The 26,834-nt window shown below is 41.2% G+C and overlaps 2 protein-coding genes across 3 annotated transcripts in view; one reads left to right on the forward strand and one right to left on the reverse strand.

Annotated features, from left to right (window-relative positions):
• Positions 1-706: 706 nt before the first annotated feature.
• LOC310855572 (uncharacterized protein) lies at positions 707-3,036 on the forward strand. The gene is made up of 2 exons (XM_083760628.1): positions 707-976; positions 2,025-3,036. The coding sequence occupies exons 1-2, from the start codon at positions 894-896 to the stop codon at positions 2,359-2,361; spliced, it is 420 nt and encodes a 139-aa protein (XP_083616754.1). The 5' UTR covers positions 707-893; the 3' UTR covers positions 2,362-3,036.
• Positions 3,037-3,075: 39 nt separating this feature from the next.
• The window catches only part of mtmr11 (myotubularin related protein 11), a 38,679-nt gene continuing 14,920 nt past the window's right edge, over positions 3,076-26,834 (reverse strand). For both annotated transcript variants that reach the window (XM_083760612.1, XM_083760613.1), the window contains exons 3-17: positions 24,749-24,885; positions 24,347-24,416; positions 23,149-23,288; positions 22,046-22,130; positions 19,834-19,981; positions 18,699-18,786; positions 17,950-18,038; positions 16,758-16,885; positions 14,853-14,931; positions 14,018-14,088; positions 11,251-11,423; positions 9,151-9,321; positions 8,552-8,770; positions 7,522-7,842; positions 3,076-6,076 (exon numbers count right to left, since the gene is read on the reverse strand). In XM_083760612.1, the coding sequence (XP_083616738.1) occupies positions 5,627-6,076; positions 7,522-7,842; positions 8,552-8,770; positions 9,151-9,321; positions 11,251-11,423; positions 14,018-14,088; positions 14,853-14,931; positions 16,758-16,885; positions 17,950-18,038; positions 18,699-18,786; positions 19,834-19,981; positions 22,046-22,130; positions 23,149-23,288; positions 24,347-24,416; positions 24,749-24,885 (2,369 nt within the window). In that variant the 3' untranslated portion in view covers positions 3,076-5,626. The remainder of the gene's footprint in view (positions 6,077-7,521; positions 7,843-8,551; positions 8,771-9,150; positions 9,322-11,250; positions 11,424-14,017; positions 14,089-14,852; positions 14,932-16,757; positions 16,886-17,949; positions 18,039-18,698; positions 18,787-19,833; positions 19,982-22,045; positions 22,131-23,148; positions 23,289-24,346; positions 24,417-24,748; positions 24,886-26,834) is intronic.

Below are 26,834 nucleotides of genomic sequence, written 5' to 3' on the forward strand. Positions count from 1 at the left end.
TGTCCGTAGTTTTCAATAAAGAAGTGTTTTAATGGCGTTTGTGGCCAAACGCCATTTTTTTCCTCCTCGTTTACTTCCTGTTTACGTTGAGCGTAATTTTCACCGGATGCGCCCCCTCACTACTGCCATCTATGGCCATTACGAACTTCCGACAGAATCGGCCACAACCGGAATTAAAACACTTTTTTATAGAAAACTACCGACTGATATATTGCACAGGCACTCCGTAGGCCTCTGTAACATTTGGGACATCAGGGTAAGAACCTTATATTATGCCTTATATACATGTTTGGGGCTCTAATGGGGCAGCTGGTGCCACGTTCTCCCTCTCAAGGAAATGCACACTTTAGACTCACTCTCGTAGACGTCAAAATAGACGAGAGTAGGCTACTAATCAGTAATTCAATATTAATTTCCTTAATGGCCAGTGGGCGATGTAGTTACAAATGAAAACCTATTTTTCATTACACTTACACATCGATCCAATAGCATGCAGTCAGTCCAGTCGGCGCCGTGTGCGCGTCTTCTGATTGATGCAAAGTAATTACCCAGCTGAGCCACTTTTTGTATTCAGCCCTCGCTGCCTCTGATGTAGGTGGAGAGCAGATAGCGACATAAAAACAATTGCACATTGGCGAGCTTACAGCTGAGCTTACCCTGGTTTATTTCTACCCTCATCATGATCCGCTACCGCTACCCCCATACACCTGGCATATGAAACCGGAGAAACGAGATCGCTTTGTTTTCGTAACTTATTGATGCGCCACTTTTCATTGGCACATTTAAGGACTTTGGTTTGGTATGGGTTTCGTGTAAAAGAGACAAAAAATAATGTGTGATCGACGCGAGGATAACGTTCCTCGGAATTCAGTCGATGAAATATTTGCTGTGCCATGATCGGCAACGGAATGGACCTGTTCTGGAGAATCTTTACCGCTCTTAGCTTCGACTGTTTGAAAGATTTGACGTCTTCGAGGTAAATTGACTGTTTTTAATCTGCCAATAGGGCCTATACAAACATATCCTTCTGGAGAATGGAATTGGTGTCATTTTAAATTAATGAATTTCATTATACACATTTTCAGAGATGGTTGCCTATGTTTTTTATTTCTTTAAACGAATCCTCATACCTCATTCTCATTCTCATTCTCGCATTGTCCAGTTTAATGTGCCATGGTAGAATAAAAAACAAATAGCTCCACAGCCGATGTCTACCTGTAGCTGTCTAATAAAAGCCTGAAGTAGCCGCGGTTCACATGACGCTCATGTTTCTGAGCTAAGGTAGTCCACTCGGTACCGAGTCTATATACATTTTAATATCACAAAATGTATAAAATCACAGCCACTGGATGTACAGTGGTTGAAAATAGGTTAAAATTAAGGTTTTATCAATCAATCAATTTAAGACAATTTAATGGAACAAATAGTGAATAGACCTTCGTGAAATGCCCTGTTTTCTTGGTCACTGTACTGTAGTGTAGCCAACAATAAGCAACCAACAGAGGAAGCCATGAGACATGCAAACAACAAGCCATTTAAAAAAAATCGTAGCCTACTGTTTTATTATCATGAATTGTATTTGACCATTCACGGATTTATTTAATTATTTGTTAAACTGGGATAGATGACAGAGCGAGGTCAGCAATATACATTTCTAGGCTGCTACTGGATTATGTAGGCTATATATTTTTTTTATTTTTAATAGTTGTATGTATGGTAGCCTTGGTAGGTAACTAATTAGGCCTATTATTGATGCATATTGATGATGATTTCATGTTTTTGTTTTGTTATCATGTTTTCTTCATAGTCATAATGACTGCATCACTGCAGTAGCCAGTATATCATATTATTATTGACATCAGCAAATTTATATGGGGATTTGTGGTTCTATTTCTGATATTTCTTCTGAAAAACGTCCCACTTGGCGCATCACAAGGGACTTATAGAGCCCTATAAGTGGTATGTGCCTTAACCGCTAGGCCAGCGGTGTCCCCAGACATTACTATTTGATCTCCATCCTTCAGATCTCCCACCAAGCTGAGCTCCAGTCTGGACAGCAGCTCCTTGACTGGATCTCTGTCCCTGGGACCTGATCTGCCCCACTGCCAATCCTGCATCTCCTATGAGGCCCGCCTCAAACGTCTTTCCTGTGGCCATCACTACTGCCACCCCTGCATTGACCAGATCGTCAACCTGGCCTTTACAGACATTGAAGGCCTGTCCAACTACCCTTGCCCCGTGTGCAAGTCCATTGAGCAGCTTGGGGGTCTGGGGCTGTCCTCCTCAGGCTGCTTCTATGGGCCCTACACCATCCTGCAACAGCAGTGTATCAGCACAGATCATGGCAGCCAGTGGGGATAAACCTGCTTTTACATATGGGAAAGGATGCAGGGTTAAACCAAATGCATGCTTTGTAATGACTCGTGACAGAGTTGTGTGAAGTATACATTTGACATTATTCTGCATTCACAGTCGCACTAGTAGCGACAAAAGCTATAAAACAACCAAGCGTGGCCACTGGCCAACTACGTGGCTGCAGAGTCGCCGTTGAAGTGTTGCTCAACCCCACTCTATAAGGGTATAGCACAGGGAAATAGTTCACGGCAAGAATGTGTTTTTCTTCCTTTTATGGAATGGAACAGGAATTGTGAGGGAGAATGGTGAAACAAAAACATGATTGATGTCCTTGAAGTGCTGAAAAACGTTGAAGCCAGCTCAACCTTATAGTTGCTGTTGCTTTGTCGCTGCTAGTGTGAACTGTGAATTCTGCAGTATTGTTTCAGTTTTCTTGTATTTATTTTGAAAGGATAAGCATCTTGAGATGCATCATCATCTGATGGTAAATGGAAACATTTGTTAGATCTTAATGCATTTCCACTGCCATAACTATAATGTGGATCAGAAGAAATGGAGTCAGAAATAATGTTTTGGAGACTTTCTTTTGACCAGTTTGACCTGCACTTGTTATTGACCAGTTTGCCCTGCACCTGCGTGTTTCTAGTGAATGTGCAAGCCATGCAGAGCAATGGCAAGTTACCTTATTTAGTCTGTTGTATAGTGGTTAGGTAATGGAAATGCTAACATCTACTGGTTTTATAATGCCATGAATCACCTCAGTGTATATAGTAAGTGGTGGGAAACACACACACACACACTACCAAAAGTTGTAAATGTTGGCATTTGTTTATTAAGAAATATATTGATAATTTTTAATTCCAAGTGCTGCACAGCACATTTTCATCAAGAAGCTGCTTTACTTTGACAGTGAGGGTGTCCTGGCACTTGGTATACTTGAGAGCTACGCAGTACGCACCTCAAAAGACTGCGCTCAGATGTGAGTTAAAGTGCAAAGTTCCACATTAGTTTAATCTGGAAAGACAAAGCTTTGTGATTATTAAATATTGTGTAAATCAAGTTTCTGTCACTTGTTACTTAATCTGTTTTCTGTGAAAGAGTAAGACATCTGCACCTTAATTCTTAGTTTTAATGGTTGGGTTTTTTATTTATCATTTATCATATTGTAAATTTGTAAATTATTTATTTTGTTTAAATAAAGTATTGTGTACAGATCTTTGAATGCAGAGATAAAGTAATACACTTGTTTCAAAATAGATTATGAACTAAATATTTTTTTAATCAAGGTTATAACATGCTGATACAAAAAATATGTACATCTGGCAAAGTGAAGTTTGTACCAAAAACAGCAGAACTGCACCTAGAAGGTATGATTGGGCATACATGCTGGAGAATTCTTTAGAATTGTAGAACCACATCTTTATAGTCCCATGCAATTAAATAGTGTCCTTGTTTTTCCATGGAAGGCAAGCAAATGCATTGGCATCACATCCACAAAGCTCGTAAATTGTAACTGTGCTTTGATACTGAAACAAGTATATTTACAACAATTTTCATTGTGCTATCAAGTGAGGTACTTTTGAAAGAGTAAGTCAACATTAGGCATAAATCTGTCAAATATGGATCTATTTAAAATGACATACATGTTTGAATACATACTGCAAATTCACTCATAGGTTATGATGCCAGTGTATCTGCTTGACATCCACATCATGCAAACAATATTTTGGCTTTTAAGGCCTAGTACCAAATACTTCTCTCTGTGATTTTAAATAGTCAACCAAATCCAAGTCATTGACCTAAATGCTAGCTGCATACTAATCCAGCACCACTCAGGAAGCTAGATGCAATTAAAGTAAACACGGGACAAAACCAGCTTTCCCTTAGCTGGTAATAAAACCTCTTTTGGAGACCATGGTTTGGTTTGTTTCAGTCCCACAATAAGAAAATGGAGAGCAATGCACAATATAACAACTTGGTAAAAACACCTGAAATCACATTCATTCACAGCAATTTAGTATACAAGAGTGTGTGTGTACTCTGTAATGTATATAAACCGCAATGGACCTATATTTGTCTCAATCATGCACTCTAATATCGAAATAATACTTCACAGGCAGTATCACAGCCTAATATAATACATGAAACTGAATGTAGGCCTCTCACACAGCTCTCCTGCATCTATGCAGGAGAGCTGTGCAACCAAAATAGCACATGCCCTAAATTCGAGATTAAATCGCTGTACATGATGCCTGAAGTAAAAAAACAACACTATCTTTTGTTTTGCCCTAGTGTCCACTTTTTATTCCAACCAACTGAACACTTACACATTGGGACAAAATGGTACAGCGAGGCAGGCTAAAAGCTAAGCTACGTATTTAAAAAGCTTTTGTTTTTGTTGAAAAATGACAACATGCTCACTGAGATGTGTCCTTTTTTTAGTTTGGAAGAACTGACATGGTGGTCAGGTAAAGCTAATGGAACTGCATGATATTAACAACCACCAGTTTTAAGTGCTAACAATCAAACTTAAAACTGAAGAAAAGCTGCTCACACTTATGAAGCCCTCGTGTCACCTACAACAGTATGGAGGATTTCCAGTCCATTGTCATTTTTATTTAGATATTGAAGGAACAATCCAGGACGTATTTTAATGGGTAAATCAATGTTATAACCAGTCTCTACAATATAACTAGCTCATCTGCAGTGTTTGGGGTTGGTCTCTACATCAACATCAACCCTGGTAATGGGTAGGACACCTACTGGTTCATAATGTCTATTAACACTATTGTAGATGCACCGCCATCTTTATTGTAGTTCAGACATCTTTGCAATTACATCTCTCCGTCGGGAGCGGGAGACTACAGAGATTATTTTTTACGATTTAACTTTGGACTGGAATACTGCATATCAGGATGTTGTGCAATACACAAATTCAATACACAAATGTAATGTAATGTAGTATCATGATCATACTCTTCAATACTTTACAGCTCAGATGATAGGTTGCAGAGTCAAGAGCACTTTGCTTTCAGCACAAATCTTTTCATCACTACTGCAGTTCAACACGTTTCTTTTTTTATCATCCCACAACAAGACAAATGGGATTTGACAGGAGACTCACATCTGGATAAACTCAGTATCTGCCAGCAGTAAGGTGACATGGTGAGTTTGATATTGTGTGGGGGTCAAACTTTGTCACAGTCCCACAACATGGGGGGCAATTGTCTAGAATCGATCATTTCTATGAGAAATGGATGAGGGTCAAGTCTCAGGAACCTAATGAAGGGCCATTACTTTTGGTCAGCTTGCCGTTATTGGGCATCGGGTAGTAACGCTGGTCTTGGCGGGCCTCTGTCACTGAGGCATGGCCAAAGAGAAAGGTGTGCTTGCTGCTGCCACTGCTGTCCTTGTGGCCGGGCCTCGACACCGGGGCAGAGGAAGGCAGAAGGGCCCTAGAGGTCTGGAGGTTAGTGGAGGTAGGAGGGGCCACTGGTCTGGTCACACCCAGGCCTTGAGACCTTGATGCTGGGAAGAGGAAGGTTCCGTTGTTGGTGTTCTGATTGAGGTTGCTATCTGTCCGTCGGGGTTCAGCTCTCTTGCTGGGTGGGTTTGCATCGGTACTGGCGGTGGATGCTAGTTTGTCTTTGAGCTGCTGCACCTCCCAGGCAAGCTGCTCCACGGGGTGGGGGTGGTTAGATGAGATGGGGTGGGAGAATGCCTGGAAACAACACAGAATTGGGTCCTTCACTCTCTAGATAATCAGTATGGTAGGTCAGTTGAATAGCTGCAAATTGTTAAGACTTGTACTTGTTTCACTTACAATTAAACTAAAACGTTGCCAATTTCTGGAATATTAATCATCAAACTTAGCTGGCCATCAGTTGAGTTCGAGAACCTTTTAGTTTACTGATAGGGTAGGACTTAAATGTACTTAATTCATTCAAATCTTGAAATATGTCATAATTTGCTGATGTGCTGGAATTGATTACCAACAGCAGTTTGATATTTATCTTGTAAATACTTGCACGTTTTATTGCAAATTATCCTAAAACAACTGATTAAGTATTCCCCACATTATTTAATTGACTTATTTTTGTCTTTAAAAAAAAGGTACAAATAGCAGATGACTACTCATGAGAATATCATTAAACCTTTTTCAACTTGGCGTCCGTCTTTTGGCTATATGATTTTAGGCAGAATCATGAAATTATGTGAATATTTGACAGTCTTGTCTTAATTTCTCACAAGAACAAGATGGTGGTTGCTTTTAAATGTTCAAAAAATATTCATATGGCTCTGTTGCGAATATTCACATTGAAATCCTGAGTCTGACTCGACTAGATAAATCGGACATTTGAAATGTTTTTCTTTGTCTAAAATGTACTAATTTGCAGCCCTCTGCTTTAACTTAAGTAGAAAGAAAATGTCAACCCAAACTACTACTAGTCTATTGTAAACATCACCATGGTGATCCTGACAGCCCAACAAAGGCTCCAAAACATGAAAATCAGGAGTTGTCAGCTCCAACTGATCAGCACATCAAAAGGTCTGTTATTCTCTCTAGGCGACATCCTGTTATATAAATAGTATACTGTGGACACGTGACGTCACACATTCAATTCCATGCTGGGTTATTGGACTGGCAGCTTTATTTGTGTCATTTTTGTTGGGTTGAAGAGTTTAATAACTAAAGGCTTTTTGTTCGTGGTCCAGGTTAAGCCAGAGAAAAAAAGTATGTAAATATGCACTCGAAATACGTGGAAACGCGAGGCACTTGCACAGAATCCCGATCCGCCATCTTTGAGCCACTCTGGAGCTCCCTCTGTGCTGTTAGAAGCACTAATATGCTAACTGTGGGGCATCAAAGATTTTTCATTGAGGTCCAAATATCGCCTAATTCTCCTAGGGAAACAACACCCGCCTACGGTTAGTGGAAGCGAGGTTCAGCTGTAGCTAGAAAATGTCAAAAAGTCGTTAAAGTCGTCATGGGCATGGAAAGAACCAATATACTAAAACTAAATTGGAATTTTATTCAAAAGACTGACTGAACTAAATCAAAATCAGCTGTCAAAATGAACACTGGCACATACATTATTGCTGATCACCTACACTCATGTGATATTGCCATGATATGTAGCCAAAGGACACTCGTTTGCCTCATACCTGAGCATGGAGCGCCCCGCGGAGGTAACACTCCTTCCATACACCAACACAGGGACCCAGGAGGAGGGGCAACAGAGGCTCATAGGGGTCCAGGGGTCTCTGGGGACCCATGGTGGAGGAGGCGAGGCCCTGGGGCCCCTCAGTCAGGGCCCAGGCCTTCAGGAGCCTCTCCAGGCCAGGCAGGTTCTCTGACGACGGGGCCCTCCGGTGACTTTTTTTGTACACGCCGGAGCTGCCGCCGCGCCAGGGAAGCAGGTTGGCAGGACAGGAGAAGGAGCCTCGAGAGAGGAGGAACACCGAGCCTGGAGAAGTATCACTCAACTGATGGAGGAAGGTAGAGGAATAGGAGGAGGAAATGGAATGGTGAATTCATGTAGCGTTACTTACAACTAGCAACAAAATAATTCAGTGTTAAATTAACTCTGAGTGTAAAAATGTAGTGGTAAAGTGAAATTCATAAATTAATTCAATTCATTGAATTCACTGGATCATGTGCTGCACTGTGAACTATATGCAAAATTCATAACCACCACAAGGGGGAGCAATGGTCTATTGAAATTAAGAGCAATTGGTATATTACCTATTCATTCATTGTTTCTGCTTTTCAGCTGGACAATTTAATTGATCACACAACGTTTTAATGACACTGGTTCTCAAATTGCACTATACCCCCTGGGGTATACGTTTGAGGGGATTCCAGGGGTCCCTAGCTAAATGACTGATAGCCAGGGGAAAACAACCCTTAAGGGACTGCAACTCAGAGTGTACAAATTGGTTCAATTTTGTACACTCAGTGTTAAATGAACACTGCAGATTTTATAGTGTAGATTGGGGGTACCAGAGATATAGTATAAAATGGCCATGGCCTCATGCATATCAAACTAAAAAGGTTGAGAATAAGTGGGCTATTGCCCTTGCTTGAAACAATACATCTTCTTAACTCAACGACAGTGACGACGAATATTCTGCTTTTCTTGTAACACTACAACTGGCTGGCTCTAGGATTGAGGGAGTGGATGACATTATTTACCCTATGTGTGACTGGGTTGGTGTTGAGGTTGCCGTTGAGCAGGGGTTGGAGTGGGGGTGTCGGAGTGATGGGTTGGGTGAAATGGGCCCGTCTCTCTCTACTGTACTGCAGGGCCCAGTCCCACACCGAGGGCAGAGGGGCGTCCGAGGGGTCCGGAGATGCGCCTTGAGGCAGCACATCCCTCCAGCCGTTGACTGGAGTGTAGGTCTGAGACTGGTGCTGTGGAACAAGGGACAAAGTCGGACATCATTATAGAATATTGTACAATGTTGACATGGAGACAGATGTGTGCATAAGAGCAGCTAACAAACTATCAAAGTAATCCCAGGATTCTAGTGTCAGAAAGTCAGAAACTTTGTCAGACACATTTCTCATGGTTCCATTTCTAACACTGTAGTCTTCGAAAACACTCATCCAAACACCCAGAGTTGAAAATGTATCAGCCAGATAAATAACATCAGACATGAACATGGTGGCCAACAATGTCAATTTGTGATGTGGTGGGTGTGTGCCAAAGTTTGGACAGGGCGCCTGCTGCATCTGCACCTTCCAATAAACACAAGCATGTCACAGTCAGACATAATGAAGTGGTCTCATACTTGCGTGCGTTTGCACCTCTCGCGTTGGCAGTTGGCCAGGAAGCTGCTGAAGAGAGGCAGGTGGACGCTGTCGTGCAGAGCCAGCAGGAAGTCACCTGTCAGCTGGAAGCGGGAGGGGTACTGGGCCAACAGCTGCCACACACAGTCCAGGAAGAGCAGGAACACTGGAGCCTGGAAGAGAGGAGAATGAGAATGAGGAGAAATGAGATGAGAGGAGAGAGGAGGAGAGAAGAGAGTACACAGTAACAAAAATAAATCAGTTGTGTATAAGCTTCTAGCCTACCTACATCAACCATTCATACATAATCTTGTTCAACCTTTAGTGAGATGAAATAGCCCAAAATATTTCCCAGGCTATTTGGTTTATTCTTTAATAATGTTACACCACATATTGTGGTATAACCTTATTTATCGAGTGCTTCATATTGAAGTAGCTTACTTTATGTTCTTTTTGGCAAGCAGCACGTTTGGCCAGAAAAATAGGATCTTGTCAGCCAGGTTAGCCCAACTTAGCCGGCCAAGAAAGTGCCCACGGTAGTGGATACCGCTGCAACACTGGGCACCCTGACAATGGGTACAACGACTACAATGGCATTGTAAATTAGTGTGGAATTCATTTCCCATTCCCCCATCGCTCCCAACTTTCATCGCTCTCGAGTAAACTGGTGCTTGTTTATAAATAACCCATTAATTGTTAGTACTGTGGTAACGTACTGTGGTAACGGGTACCGCACTGGGAACTCTAACAACGGGTACATTGAGTATTCTTTTTTTTATCAAAGTTTCTTTATTAACATTTTCAAGTCACATATGAGTCAAATAAAGATAACATACAAAAATGTGTATTTTACCCCTCTCACCCACCCCACCCCCTCGCTCCGAAAGAGCCACAACCCATGTACCATGGTCGGTTATTATATAACCAGACGGGGCATGCATTCGCAACTTGCTTTGCTCCCGACTTACATCGTCCCTGATGCCCAAAGGGCATCAACGTAGGATACAGCAATAAGCTTGCCATTATTACATAGGATTAAAGCTATCCCAAAAGGCAGCCATCATGGCTGCAATTCTGGATTGAAGCCATGTCTTATGCTGAACATTAAATGTTCCACACCAAATTTTGGAGACAATAGCAGATCTATAATTTCACAACGCATTTGTGAGGTTGTAGATCAGATATGTCCGGTGAAGAGGGCGCAAAAGGAGTGTAGCCAGAGCCCTGGGGCACTCCAGTCATTGAAGTATGTGTGGTTTAAGTGGTTAATCTGATGCTGCGGGGCCTCCCTGCTGAAAGACCTGATGACCTCTGCTCTGTCATGTCTGATGCTTCATCCCTACTCGGATAACCTACAGCAGACTGCTGACAAAACCGGCCACTTAAACTGTGGATAGGTTCACATACACACTTGCATGCAAACGCACACACACATGCAAACGCACACAATGCATGCCTGTATCGAGTCAACAGACACACATGTAGACAAACAATAACATGCGAGTGCAAACAAAGTAACAGTGTTGATTTTGACAGCAACACTGTTACAGTCACTGTCAGTCTTTTGAATAAAATGTTGATTTCGTTTTAGTCATCTGAAATGTAAAATGTAGTAAATGCACAGTTGAACTTGTCAACTTTTTATTTTGTCAGACCTTGATGGCGTCATAATACTTTTACACTTGGTGGCATGTTGAAAATAGCCAACCTACAAGCTCACAACGTGTTGAGCACAACAACAGAGTGCAACAAAGCATAAAAGATCACCACTTCCATCCCTTTAACTTCCACTTCCTTCCCTATAACATTTTGGTCTAGTTTTTATTTGTTGACAAAATTCAAATAGTCAACATATTTAGTCATAGTTTTAGTCATCATATTATTTAGTTTTCGCCAGTGAAAAAAGGTAGTCGACGAACATCTTTTGTCATAGTTTTAGTGGACAAAATCATCACTGCAAAGTAAGGATAAATAGGATCACATCCTTACATTGAATCCATCAATGTAATAACTGTGTCCACTCCACACACGCATGCACACACGTACTGTACGTACGCACGCATGCACAGTTGCACACACACAATATGTACACACACACACACCTCCTCCTTGTCATTGTCACGGTGGTGGTTGAGGCGACTGTAGAAGCGGTGTCCGCCCATCACCCACTCCTTCTGCACCAGGCCCTGGAAGCCCACCTGCGTCCGGCTATGGGGGTCACACATCACCTGGACGAGGCACGACACCACACAGCCCATATCCCGGTCTTCTGATTCTGAAACAGCAGAAGAGCACAAACTATTTATGTTTCTTGTGCCACTTTTTCCATTTCTTTACCTCGTAATGATATATAAAAACCTTTGTTTTCCATGTGTATGATGAATGTATGTGTGTATGCATGTGTAATATGTATGTACTGTATGTATGCATGAGTAAGTAAGTAGACAAAACGGAATAGACAATGTTTATCTGTTCTTGCTGTGACATCAATTCAGTGCTAATCTCTCAACAGATTCCAGTGCTGGAAAAGAGGGCGCAGTTTTTCCTGTTTTTTGCCAATAGATTCCCAGATTGATTCAGCACTGAGTGACTGACTATGTTTAATCATTTCCCTGACACAGACACAGGAATGAATAACAACAAAAAAGGTTTCAGCTATCGGCCAAATTATCGCAAAATAAAATACATGAATAATAACTATAAAGCATTTTATTGCACATTGCCTTAAATAAAATAAAATAAAATCAGCAACAGGATAGAAACATGTGCAGCGAGAAATAAAATCATTAGTGATTTTTGCTTAAGTCATTAAAGGCAAATAAACATTTATTATATCTGGATTCATTGCCACTTTGTTAAAGATTATTCTTCAATTTCTGTAATTTTGTAAAGGTGGATACGTTTCATGGTCATACGTGTGTTGTAGTGTTGTTTTTGTATGACAAAAAAAGTTCGACTACCGTTTTTCACTGACGAAAACTAAATGGAAACTAAATGAAAACTAGAGCTAGGATAACAAACTAAATATAAATATAATGACAATGTCAACAAATAAAAACTAGACTAAATGTTAGGGAGGGAGTGGACAACTGATTGCATACTGAAAATAGCTCGACGCGTTGTGAGCTTGTACATCGGCTATTTTCAGCAAGTGTAAAATCAGTCATTACGACGGCATCAAGGCCTGCCAAAATACATTTTAGTTGACTAAAATCTTATGATATTTAGTCGACTAAAACTAGACTAACACGTTTTAGTGGTCCAGGTGACTCAAATGTGACTAAAACTAAATTAAAACAAAAAATCAAAATCAACACTGGTGTGTTGCTAACTGACACATCTGTGAAAACTGCAGCCCTTGCACTCTCAGTTCATTGGCATAACATAACATAGAGGCAAGAGGAGTACGTGCCCCATTTCTGTAATGATCACATTGCAATGCTAGGCACAGAGCACTTTCTTTATGTACAAGGCACAGTTAAAGGTTGCTTCTAACCTGGATCACTAGATAGCTTTCACAAAGTGATGCGTTCAGTTTGTGTTGGATATTCAAACCAAACGATGAGGTTCTGAATGTTCATCTAGTTGTTTCTGTCTAATAGTTTATACCCCACCCCCCAACTCAAAGCCAAGCATCTGGGGAGCAGACCTCTGGCTTTTTCTTCAACAACAGAATGACGAGAGAGAGAGAGAGAGAGAGAGAGAGAGAGAGAGAGAGAGAGAGAGAGAGAGAGAGAGAGAGAAAGAGAGACAGAGAGAGAGAGACAGAGAGAGAGAGACAGACAGAGAGAGAGAGACAGACAGATAGAGAGAGACAGACAGAGAATGCGAGAAGGAGAAAGACAGACAAGAGAGATTGAGAGGGGAGAGACAGAATGTGAGAAAGACAGACAAGAGAGACTGCCACTACACTGCAAGCCTGAGCAAGAGGAAGGGAATATGACAGGGACAGACAAAGAGAGACCACAAAAGCAGAGAGAGTGAGAGTGAGAGAGAGAGAAGGACAAAGGGTTTTGGGGCCTGTCTAGAAGTGCCAGTGAGTCATTACGGCAGTGGCTTATTTACTAGTGATCAGGCCAGTGGTGGGCAGTTCTGCGGCTTGGACTGGGGTCTTACGACTGAGACTGATATATGAGCCTCTCAGACAAACAGCCATTCTCAGACCCTGCCAACTGCAGATGCAGCTGCAGAAGAGAAAATCAAAGGCCAGTAGCTAGCAGTAAACATTGGCTGAAAACAGCAAGCTCATCCCCATGTTTATGAGTATTAGTGAACAACAGCCTACTGTTTCTGTACTGAGTGATAGTAGTACATTGTACAAAAGTACATTAAAATGAGAACAGTAGATTACAGTAGAATAAGACTGCAAGTAACCATTAACAAAGAGCGACTCAAACAGCAAAACATTGAGGCTATCACTAATCAATTATCCAGTTATACGTACAGCATAGGCCTAGCAATAACCAACTTGGCAACTTGAATACCAGAGCAGACAGCAATACAGTATTCTTTGTTTGCCTGAGAAATCACAAAGGCCCCTCTGAACATCGACCACTTTAAAAAGACTAGGCAGCATTTGGCGACTTTCACTTTGGACTGTGAACTTTGCTTGAAGCGCCTCAAGTCACAACAATTAAAGCTGGCTCGTCTGTACGCGACAACCACAACAATACAGACAGCTGTAACAGTGCCCTTGACGCTGTGCTCTGGGTCAATTAAGTGACTTCATGTAAGGCCCATTGGAGTGTGCTTGTCCCCAGTAGCAGCTCGTTCAGGGAGAGCATAAACATGCTCTTAATGACAGAGAGGTGCTGTGAATAATGAATGGCTTGAATAACAAGAGCTGTGGCGGAGGGTCACGTGACTCACCTTGCAGCACCGTGGTCAGGTGACCACCGCGGAGCAGGCACGCTACCTCGGCTGCTTTCCTCAGGCAGCACCTGGAGACAGAGGCATGCAGGTGAACAGCAGTACTAGCACATTATGCTAACTGTAATACAAGTACATAGACAGTAAATAAATGTAGGGAAAATAATGAATTGATAATTTGTATTATTTGTCAGATCACTTGGAAAGACGTTTAAAGATGATGTTGAGATGACACTGAAAATATTTCACTTTCACCGTTATGAATGCATACATGACAGATACTACATGTATCAAAGAGACAAAGAAGACCATTATATTATCTATGTACTGTAGCCAAAAAGTAACACTGCACTGCGCATTTGACTTTTGGTAGACACTAGAAGCAATGTGTTAAAGCACAGATTAGCATAAATCAACAGCATCAGAATCAGTTTATTGGCCAAGTATGTTCACATACAAGGAGTTTGACTTATCCAAACCTAAAGCCTGATTTACAATTTGTCATAATTATAAAATTATGATGGCCTCCCACAACAGCAGATCTACAAGCTCAAAACACATTGCAATATAGATCTGCTATTGGCACGGGTCACGAGTATTAATTATGCATACTGATATACTGAAAATGTGACATATCACCATGGTACAAATAAAGGCATCATAATCATGGATATTAGCTCTGACCAGACAATACGTTTTTAACGATGGTCAAATCAAAAGGTCAAATCTGTAAATATGGTTAAAAGACATTTGAAATCTTTGTGATCAATGTAAAGCCATGGGTATCCAATCCATTATGGATGATGGATTAGATTTGTCTAAACAGGTCTGTTACCTGGTGTAATCTAGCCAATGGGTGCTCTCCAGGGTTGATAGCCATTTGTCGTCAGGCACAGACACAGACGAAGAGATATCTGCAAGCCAAAACAACAGTTTGTATTCCACACAAATCAGTGGAACATTTGGCTACATAACAGATCTGCTATTTTTCAATAGCTAAAGCATAACATAATGCTTAAAACACCAAAGGGGGTTCCCGCCCAGAATGGGCTAAACTAAAGGGTCTTTTGCAGTCGTGATTTTTTAAATAATTTCACGAGAAGGGAGGGCAGTGTTGAGTCTAGCTCCACCTCTGGGGCTTAGCTACTGATACAATTCCAATCTGTTTTCATTTCCTATCCATTTGTTATGATGACTCAAAGCTTATTTCCCGAAGGTTCGCCAATGATGTGAAAGGGTGTTTTCATATGCTAACTCAGTGAGACGCAAAAGTCAAAACAACGTGAGCAATAACTGAAGAATTGATGTGCCGTGAAAATGGGACACTGAGCGTACACTTTCTTCCCACCAGTATGTGTGTGCGCGTGTGACTGTGTGTGCGTGTGGTATGTGCATGCGTACATGTGTGTGTGTGTGTGTGTGTGTGTGTGTGAGAGAGTGAGAGAGATAATGGTTAGTTAGTGACCCTGATCATTACTCTGCCCGCCATGTGAAACAACTGTGTTTGTGTGTATGCATAATGCACACGCATACGTGCGCGACGGGTGTCTCACACTTCCAGGGCCAGCAGTCGGTTATTTGACCATGGGCTTTGTCTACCCTGTTTTTATTCAGCCGTGGAATGTGCTGTGTGCGCCCGCCGCCTACGCAACACACACAGCAACACCATCTCCCACAGCTTCTTCTGACTTGTCCGGACATGGTAGGAGAGTCTCCAAAATATATACTGTATACTATACAGTGTATATTTTGGTATATAATTATGAATGTGAAGTAGGGCAAGGCTGCATGCATGCACAGCCTACACAGAAAAACTCCTGAGATCAAAATTGACCTGTAATCGAGTATAAAGGTAAGGAAAACAACCACTAGTGTTTATTATATAAGCAAAGCATTGATTTATGATCATGTTGGCTTTCATCCAGGTCCGTGATTTGAGGAGGTTTGATGTTGTGAGGTCCTGTCATCTGGTTCTGATCTAAGAGCACATTTCTCCTCCCAGTAGCATCATAATGTGAACAGATTAGCACCACTTTATATCAGCAATAAAGTCCTACCTTCCTGCTGGAACCTCAGGGCAAGAGGTTGTATGCAAGATGAGGCTAAATTGTTTTGCCAACAAATCATAATGACTGAAGCAGACTGATTAATGACGTGTGTTAATTAGATCAAGTACGTGCATTGGCACAACGCTTTGTTCCTTCCAAGGTCTGCATAGATGTTAACAGTGGGCTGAATAAAGTTTCAAGTGGAATTTCACTCTGGGTCTCTCTTGAATTTGCTGTAAAATTGCTCACCTACAGATTAAAATAAATCTACATAATGCTCAGCTCTGATGTATTGCCCTATCCTACAGCGCATGCTCCTGCTTTACATAGTACTAAAACTGAAAAGGGCAGACGCCTCAAAAATGCAAATCAGGCGGTGTCTCTGTAGTTTGGTTTGAGTGAGAGTACTGATACAGTATGCATTAAACTAGATTTGCTGCAAGCACTGCTGCTATTTCTACAGACAACTCTTTGGACATACTCTTTGGTATTTAAGTTATGCCTCGATCTGGTAAATTATTATAATGTTTCTTGGCAGGTGAATTTCCAACATAAAGTGCTCAACACACATTTTGGTAGTTTTTTTTACATCAATATTATTTACAGAAGTATTTTAGAAATGTGAACCATATACACCATATCAAGTAAATGGGTTGTGACTTCTTTGAGTGTGCATAAGAATCTTATCGTACCTCCCAGACAAAGTGCACGCAGACGGCTGTGTGCCAGCTGTATGTCAGTGGGTGAAGGCATCTCCTCTCCCAGATCAACCACCACACAAAGAGAAGACTGGCCACCGAACAGGATCAACTCAAGGTTCCTATTACACACACATCAACCAGAAAAAGATGGTGAACATTGCACCATGAGTGTGAATTGAATATTTTTTATGTCTACCTTCCAGCATACTTTTCCCTTTTTCCATGTGTTTTAACTGTTAAGTCGTTCTTTATTTTTCTCCCCAATTTAGTCATTGCCAATTGCCCCCACGTTTGTATACAGTAGTCCAACCCCTACTGTTGGTCTGGGGTGCGTGTAGACAACTACTTGTCTCTTCCGATACACATGGAGTCACCAGACGCTGCTTTTGACCTGACAGTGAGGTGTTCGCCCTGGGGTGTGATTATGAATCCCACCAACGTTCTGGGATAGACCCGCCTTACCTGTGTCCCGGCAGGCATAGTTTTACTGAGTTAGGTTAGGTTTAGGTATAGTTTTACTGAGGTTAGGTTTAGGCATAGTTGAAAAAACGAGAACTGTCAATCACAGCGACTACTGGCCAATCACAGCGGGGCTTTCCTAGAACTGCCGTGGGATTCATAATCACGCAATGCGTGCAGAGGAACACACTTCCTTCCCAGGTCCATTCCCAGCTGAACAGGTACTGCGACCAACCTGTAGGACTTGGTCAATTGTGTTCGTTGGAGTGCCTGGCCAAGCCCAAGGTAATGAAAGGCACCACTAAAGAATCGAAACTCATTCTCCATGGTGTTGGGCAGATTCTTTATCACTTTCTTTTTTTAAATAACTGTCACAAGATATCACACTGCTTGCATCGTAGACATCTATTTGAATGCATGAGAGCTTGCTTCTTAGCCTTAGGCTTTCTGCTATTAAAGTGCAACATCAAACACATATTTTCACAACCTCCCTGGAATGAGGGGTGGTGAGACTGAGGCTGTCCCCTTGTGATAGTTATAGCCCACAGCTAAAACTGCAGAGTGGGTGGTGGATGTGGACATGAGGAGACTGTGGTACTGAGGTTAAGTTGTATTCACACACGCGCACGCACGCACGCACGCACACACACACACACACACACACACACACACACACACACACACACACACACACACGCACACGCACACGCACACGCACACCCACCTGGTGTCATCCTTCTCATGGTAAATGTTGTTCTGGAAGCTTGCCATTCGTAGCAAATCACTGCCCCTAGGGTGGCGCCAACACCAGCGCTAAAACACACAAAATATCCATGTCTCAGCCTGCACCATTGCAACAGCACCCTTTTTTAATAGCAGGGTCCTACCGTTTAGAATCCACAAAATAGTAGTTTACTGTGTTCAGTGAGTTATTTATGACATTTGAACGAAAATGAGCAGGTTGCATGTAACCTCTCTGAAATGACGGCAGCTCAGAGGCTACAAAGTGTATAGTAAATATACTGAAAGAGGAACACTACTCATTTTAAGAATTCCTACACATCTTTTTCTTTATCATTTAGGGCTGCCAAATCACTATGTTTTAACGTGTACAGATCTTTTCTAAAGCCAGAGAGTTAAGACACAAACATGTGATGTCACAAATCTAGATCTACTCTTATGTCCCAAGATGACCCCAGTTGTACTTTAATCCAGACTGCACCCCCAAAATGTCCCAAGGGTGCTATCACAGTTACCTTTACCATCTTTCTCTGTTGAACCTAATGCAACCTGATCAGTGATCACATTGCAAGTCTTAGACCTCTGGTTTCTGCCCATGGGACATGATCTGTGTTCACAATATTGACTGTAATGTTGAGACCATATGAATGATATTGCAACTTTTAAACTGCAGGGTGCTGCCCTTCCATCGAGTGTACTCAAAATGTCTCTCTATATGCATAGTGTGCTTACTGGGATACGTCCTTCATTGAAGTGGGCAAAAGTCTTCTTCAGCTCCGTGTCTAGAACCTTCTGTGGAACTACATTGAACCTGGGAAGACTGACAGGACACAAACACATGATGCTCAGGGTTTAAGCAATTCCTGCTTCATTAGATAGAACATTGGTGTGTGACAGAATGAATAGGGAAAATAACAAGCTATGTGCAAAGGCGTTCTCTCAGAATGCATTAGGAGGTTTTATGTCAGATTTCCACATTTCCTCCTCACAACAGAGCACTAGGATTCAGGTTAAAACCATAGATAGATAGATAAGAAAGGCTAGATGGCTCACCCGCGCTCTGGCCAATGGAGAGCAACGTTGCTACGTGGCGGCCATCTTACCGAGGGGCAGCATAACATTGTGTGTATGAGGCATGTACTTTTAAAGAACCATAACCGATTTTAAACGGTTTGGTTTGTTATAAACGCCAGAGACGTCCGCATATGTATATGCTTTTATACGACGTTCATATAAAAACATAAGCAGATAAGCGTCCTGAATCATAGCCACGTTGACGTTTGTAATAAACCAACCTGTTTGTAAATCCGTCAAGTTTTGAGGGAGTTATGACTATTTTTGTTTGAGCTGCCATAGAACATACTGTACTGTAGCCCCTCAGTAAGATGGCTGCCGGGTGAACTACGTCAGAGACTCTGCCTTGAGCCATCTAGCCTTTATATATGTCTATGGTTAACACTACCAATGCTGGGGTTGTCGCGGAACATTTTGAACTGATAATGTATATATTCAACACATGCAAAAAATGTTCACCACACTGTTAATGTCTATAAAGGGTCTAATCCAGTGGTTCCCAACATTTTCTGAATCAGGGCCCACTTGAACATGTTGAAAGCATTCGCAATCCACCCACGTGGGTCATGCGGCGCATGCAATATTTATTTTGAAATGATAAATCAATTGATTGAAGTCCTTATTTATTGGTCATTATGAAAACACATGTCATTCTTTTTTTACATTAATTATTTTTCATATTAATGTTACATTATAATCAATCTTAGTGTTGGGGCCACACTTGCTCACGGCACACAGGTTGGGAATCACTGGTATAATCATCCACATGCAGAGGGGTCTCTGTGGAATGTACCTGGTGGACATCTCAAAGCGATCGTTGACCGAGCTGACCCTCCAGCCAGTGGCTCGGCAGCGCTCCAGCTCCTGTTCCCAGTCTAAGGAGGACTCAAACCAGTTCATGTGGGCATCACGATGACGGTTGCTTAGGAACTGCTTCATCTCTGGAGGAGGAGAGAGTGGGACATGGATATTCAGAAGAGATGTACAGTATGTGAGTAGTTCTGTTAAGATACGAGAGAAGAGCTGGAGAAAATTATTGCTATAGTGATTAGTGAATATGTTGTAGTGCACAAGAAGGTAAGGGGACTAAACAATGAATTATACTGTAGCTACTTCCGTCACAATCTGGGAACCCATCTGCAAAACAAAGGGATTACAGCACCCTCTTGTGACGTGACAAGTTTGAGAACTACCGATTTAATTAGAAGCCGTATGTAGAATCAGCCTCAGGTCTTAATTAGCCTCCGTCCCAGCCTTACTCATCTGTGAAGAGAAAAGCCTGGTCACAATATAAGGCAGAGATTGCATAGCCGGAAGTGTTAGTCTGGAACATCCGTAAGATTTATTTCCCCCGGATACGATATTTGTCGACCAATCACAACACTTGTTTCATTCAGAGAATGTAAACAGATTTGTAAAGCGTCAACGTCATTTCCTTGAGCGGTACTTCCGCCAAAATCCCGCAATTTCCGCCAAATTCAAGCAATGCACTCTACAAAATAGGTCTTGCCCAGCGTGGGTCTTAATGGGTTAAACTAAAGAGTGATCTTGACAAAGTGGTTGAAGATCAAAATGTTACACTCAAACGGTCACCCAGGTGGTTGAATCGAGTAACCTGTACTGACCACACACACACTGGGCCCTTGGGCAGAGTTGAGCTGGGGGTCATCTGGTGACACATTTCAGAGAGGCCTTTACATTATTCATTTGACAGCCAGCAGCCATCTATAACCTGGCCATCCTAGTGCAGCCTTAACATAGCATAATTTATTGTACATCCGTCCAGGCTCATGTTTCTCTGCATCCACAGTGGCAACGACAATGGTTAATACTAAAATCCAGTAAGTCTCATATCTAAGTTTACTTAGTTTTATTCCATTTTGCAGTATAAGCGGTTCAATCAAAACAATACCAGTCTCATATTTAACACTAATGGTAAATGCTTTCATTGCTAAATTAGATATTCACCTCTTTAAACAAGTCACCTACTCGCATACAATAATCTTTCAAATCATAACTAATTATTTGACTCTTTGCTTGTCTGTGGTTACAAAATGTTAACAAAACTGAAATGTTAATATACTGAGACATACTGAACGATGAATTTAGATCAATTTTTCTCTCGTATAAACGACTTATTAAATTGTTGTCAAGATAAATGAATGCAGTCTGGGTTTATACCCATGCAAAAATAAATAGACTTCCTCACATCTGGCAGTGGTTTCAGCCTCGGGAGGTTTCTTTGTTCTTTCATCATGACAGAACATTTCTCATTTTGTCAGCCACAGAGGATCTGGGCTATACATCTCATCATGGTCTACCATCCAAACCAAAATACTTCCAGTTTAACCTCAATCTGCATTAAACCATTTAGGCCTGACCTCAAAATGTAAAAAAAATCTTCTAAATCCAGTTCTGAAATAAATATTTTCACGATTTTTCAAAAATAGCAGACCTACAAGCTATGAGCTTGTAGCTTATAGCTCTGCTATTTATCAATAGCTAAATTATAACATCATGTTTAAAACAACAAAAGGGGTTCCCGCCCAAAATAGGTTAAGGTTTTTGAATATGCTGATACTAAGAAGAATTGAGAGAGAACCCCAGACAAAAATAGACAAAGTGATAGGTTGAAGAAATTATGAATATCTCAAAGCAAGCATGCACTTTCACTAAAAGTACAAACAAAAGGTTGACTTGGTGACATTTTTCATAAAGAACAGATTCATTGTGCTTTACAGTACAGATAAATACAATATAAATCAATATACAAAAGATAAAAAATAAAAGAAACCTTGACAGATGTTTGCACAGTATTTGAGTAAATGTGATAACCATGTTACAATAGACTATACTATTAACATTAGGCTATGCTTTATGTGGATGTGATTGTAGGTTTCTTCATGATCACCCAATACATTTTGCCCATGAATATAAATTAGCTATAAACCAAAGGGTGAATATAAATGAGAATATGGGGGAGGTGCATACATTCAGCTACTCACCCACACTCCCAAGGGCAGCATTCTGGAAGGAAAGGACAGTCCCTGATTTGAGAGGCTGATACGTCTTCGCAATGGTGTAGGTTATCTAAAGTAGGACGACATAGAATCAATATGACAAATGTCACTGATGCCCAGCTCTGAGGCTCATTAGCATCAGATTAACAACCCACAGCACAGATCTGCCTTTCAAGGCGGAGGACTTTTTGCCACAAGATGGTTCTATGATTGCAAATGGAGCATGTGATCTACACCTAAACCTTGAACTGAACTGTTCTGTATGTGTACATACACAAATGGATACACAGTATACTGTATTTGATTTGTAAATCAGTAACCACAGGTTAGTACAATTCCGAGGACAAGACATTGTGGTCCTCATAATATACAGTATATGCAAATTACGAGTTTCATTCCAAATGTAAATATCCACCGGTTGAGGTTGACAAAATACACAATAGCAAAACCAACAACTAAATATTACTGAAGCTTTAAGCAATTCAGTATCTGTGGCATTTTAGTGGATGAAGGCATTTGTGTGGTTTGTTTTTGAGGGGCGCTAGCCCCTCTTATGCCAAGCTTTGTCTGTTTGTGTGAATTTTAGCGATGATTTGATTGGTGTGGTATCTCAGTGATCACCCCATTGTGATGATTAGATTGGCTGAGAAGGATAAAAAGTGAGGGCAGAAAATTGAAGACGCCAATGTGATTGGCCGGAATGACAGAAAAGTGAGGAGCCTATTGTGATTGTCCCGGAAGTGTATGATGAAAAAAAGAGCCCCTCACTTCACACGACACGAGTGTATTTTTTGAGTGTGTGAACACAAACATTGGCAGATGATTGGCTGATCAAACCCATAGCGATGATTTGATAGGCTGAGCCTATAGGCTGAGTGAGGGGTGGAAAGTCGCCAAAAGTGATTGGCCGGAATGACATATGTGATGATTTGATTAGCTGAGCACGGAATGTGATGTATGATGACAAGAGTTCGTGTGAAGTGAGGGGTGAATTGAGGACACCACAAGTGATTAGCCTTGAGGATTAATTAACCTTGAGGATAAAAACACACACACACACACACACACACACACACACACACACACACCTCCACAGCCTGTGTGTCGGGGGTGAGGCGGTCGAAGAGGAAGCAGATGACACGGAGGTCTCTGCAATAAAGCACCAGCTCCTCCGGGGTGAACTTCAGTGAGGAGTTAGGAGTCACCAACTTGGTTCGCGATGGCCCCACTGAACACAGACCAGAACACAGTTATATGGCCCCACTGAACACAGACCAGAACACAGTTATATGGCCCCACTGAACACCGTTATATGGCCCCACTGAACACAGTTATATGGCCCCACTGAACACAGTTATATGGCCCCACTGAACACAGTTATATGGCCCCACTGAACACAGTTATATGGCCCCACTGAACACAGTTATATGGCCCCACTGAACACAGACCAGAACACAGTTATATGGCCCCACTGAACAGTTATATGGCCCCACTGAACACAGTTATATGGCCCCACTGAACACAGACCAGAACACAGTTATATGGCCCCACTGAACAGTTATATGGCCCCACTGAACACAGTTATATGGCCCCACTGAACACAGACCAGAACACAGTTATATGGCCCCACTGAACACAGACCAGAACACAGTTATAGGGTAGTTATACAGTTAGTTAGCTAAGCTTTCTCATCTTTTTGTTTATTTTTTTATCCTAGGTAGCCTCTTAATGGATCCCCATTAATTTAGTAATGTGTATGATCAATTTACTGGCATACATTGACAACACTTCTGGATTATGTCTTCCCACTGTTAAGGTATTCGCTGATATGGAAAGACCTGGCATTACTAACACACTACTACTATACTAATACTATTTTAAGATTATAAAAATCATAGAAAGAGTGTAGTACCGTACACTTACAAACAATTGTATTAACGCATACAAATCAAGATTATAAAATCAAACGATTTTCTTTGCTCACAAGCATATCTAACAAAAACATGGTAAAAATAGCAACCTTGCATGACTATTTTTTTGTTTAGTTTTTTTCCACACACACACACACACACACACACACACACACACACACACACACACACAATGTGGTGGCCAATGTCACCCAAATGACTGAGTTAGTTTTGCGTCCCCTCGTACATAAAAAATGCCTGTAGTAGAGGGTAGAATAGATGATAGAATTTATTTAATTTTTGCATTAGGCTCCATCAATGGCTTGCAGATAGAGGACACAAAGAAGTGAAAAGGTGGGTATGAACTACTACTTACCAGCCACAACCTTCTCTATGGAAGCCAAAGCAACATCATGGTCTCCTAACAGCACTGGGTCTGCATTGTCCTGCATTATTTGTAAGAATCTACTGTTATATGACAGTTCAACAGTGCTACTGGGTCAAAATGGTAGATTTCAAAACAGTCTTTGTCTTTATTTTAAATCTTTGAAATACCAGTAAGTGAAATGTACTGCAACAAGAAACCCTGGATTGCATCACATAAGTTGTCAAACGCAAAAACTATTACTTTCAAATGTGCTTGTGCTGTAATGTACAAAATGGCAATGTTCTACTTAAATCCTAGCTGGCACAAATTCAGTTTAAAACGAAGCAAGAAAAATAATTGTTAAATGCCATTAAGTCATGTCAATTCCACTTCAAGTTGAGAAGGGCTTACATCAGGTTTGGGACTGTCCTGAGGCACAAAGGCCACCCTGAAGTGGGTACAGAACAGGGTGCCAGACAGCCACCCTCCTCCCTCCCTGGCAGTTAGCTTCTTCCTCACCAGCACGGCTCTCTGAAGTACGCACTCGCCTAGAAGGAACACAAATAGCCATATTAGAGATGCAGTGCAGAGGTCAGAGACTATATTGCAGGATATGGAATATGCTGCAGGTTTGTGATAAGTTAGTAGAGGGAAATTGCATTTGTACATGACTGTATATCCGAGATGGTTGCCCACTCAACTGTGTGAAACAGTTCATGTAAAGCAGCCTTAGCATGGATATCTACACAGAAGATTAAGACAAATATGCTTGATTAGCTCAAGTGGATCTGGATGCATGCGTGATTTACATATTACTATGGATTATGATGGGAGAGAAAGAAGAAGTTGAACAACAACATATTACTGGTTAGATGAACCAATGGGAGCTAGAGACATTCACACCCGGAACCTGCCTGGTCGTACTACTACAGCTTAAACACTCACTGAGCTGCTCCACTAGACTAGAGCATCTGTGGGTTCACTGCCTTGGTCAGATCAATAAATAGTAGAGAAATAATAATATAATAAATAATAGATCTTCCCAGGCAGCCTCCCGACTCCCAAGGTGACTTACAATATTGACCAAATCGACAACTGCAAATTCTTATTTACACAGGTTTGTAAGCTGAATCAAACAAATGAAAACATATATATATATATATATATATATATATATATATATATTAGTATGACTATCTAGTATCATCCATTAGTATCATTAATGATGTGCAAGGATCATGAATCATCTCCTTGTCAAAGATAATCCAGAATCTTGAATTTCAGGACATTGCACCAAAAACAAACTATTAATTCACCCAGTGACACACAAACAAGTATGGGCATTGGGCAATAACATTCTCAAAGGTGAAGAAAAAGATGCACCAATAAAACACACAAACATCAGTGATGTTTGTGTGCACATTTGTACCGTTCAGGCGTATACTATACACCCCTCCTATGGGACTACAAAACATTTGCCAGGCTAGAACAGTTGCCATGGTGACTAGGACAGAGTACAGGGAGTCTTTTTTTCTTTTTTGCCCAACGTTATACACGTTTTAAAAAGGCGTTAATGGCGTTGTTGGTGCTGTGGGAGTTGATAAAAAAGAAGTTAATTAAGTCCTTGGCAGACATTGAGTTTAAATAACATTTCAAGGAACCAACAAAAAAGGAACCAACAAAAAAAAACATTGTTTTACACATGAAATGCTTGTGTATCTAGGAGCAGAGAGAGGAAGTATGGTTGCAATCACTCGATTGCACAAGATGAGAGTGAGAACGTTTTCAGTTAAAGTCTAAAACAGATTAGAGTGCAAAAGATTAATTCTAATCCTCAAGGAGTTGCTTTGCAAGATCCACAGGACTGAACTGTGATTATGCAAACCTAAAAATGAAAATACTAAAAGAAAGTGAGAAAACCCTTTAGTCTTCTAGTTATAATCATACAAAGAAAGAGCCCTTGTGGTCACCTTGTTCCTCCGAGGACAATAGGCCTCAGCAGGATTTGCGTGTTTCGTTTTTATGCCTCCCCAGGGTGCAGCGGAGACGTGAACATTCCTCAGTTTTGCTGCAACAGAGTCAAGGGCTAAATTTGTCGAATGGGACAGGGAAGGAGATGGAGGATGCAGTGTTCTTTGGCAGATGTCTACACTGCAAAATCCTGGGTGTTAATTTAACTCTGTATACAAATGTGGCTACATTTGTTAAATGAACACCATGGATTTTTACTGTGTAGCAAGTTTATGCTAGCAGGTAGTTTTAAGTTAACACAGCATGAGAGCCTGTGTGATTGACAACTGGAGGTGTTTATAAGATGGGTCTCCTTGAAATTGTGAAAACTATTTTATGTTCTTCTTGGAGACCCTGACCCGCCCACTCACAATCTCCACTCTTCGCCCTAGAATACAGCCAAATGCTGATTGTTAATTTAACTCTCAAGAGCATATAAATGGATCTGAACTTTGTTAACCTGCTTGTGCCCAAATGTAAGTCACCT

Source organism: Protomyctophum parallelum (genome assembly GCF_964188405.1).
Source record: "Protomyctophum parallelum genome assembly, chromosome: 3".
NCBI classification, from domain to species: Eukaryota; Metazoa; Chordata; class Actinopteri; order Myctophiformes; family Myctophidae; genus Protomyctophum; species Protomyctophum parallelum.

Bases quoted from the DNA above. Each gene is read 5' to 3' on its own strand.
- LOC310855572 (XM_083760628.1), top strand. From the start codon at position 894: ATGATCGGCAACGGAATGGACCTGTTCTGGAGAATCTTTACCGCTCTT. The intron at 977-2,024 runs GTAAATTGACTG...TCCATCCTTCAG, and splicing joins AAAGATTTGACGTCTTCGAG to ATCTCCCACCAAGCTGAGCT.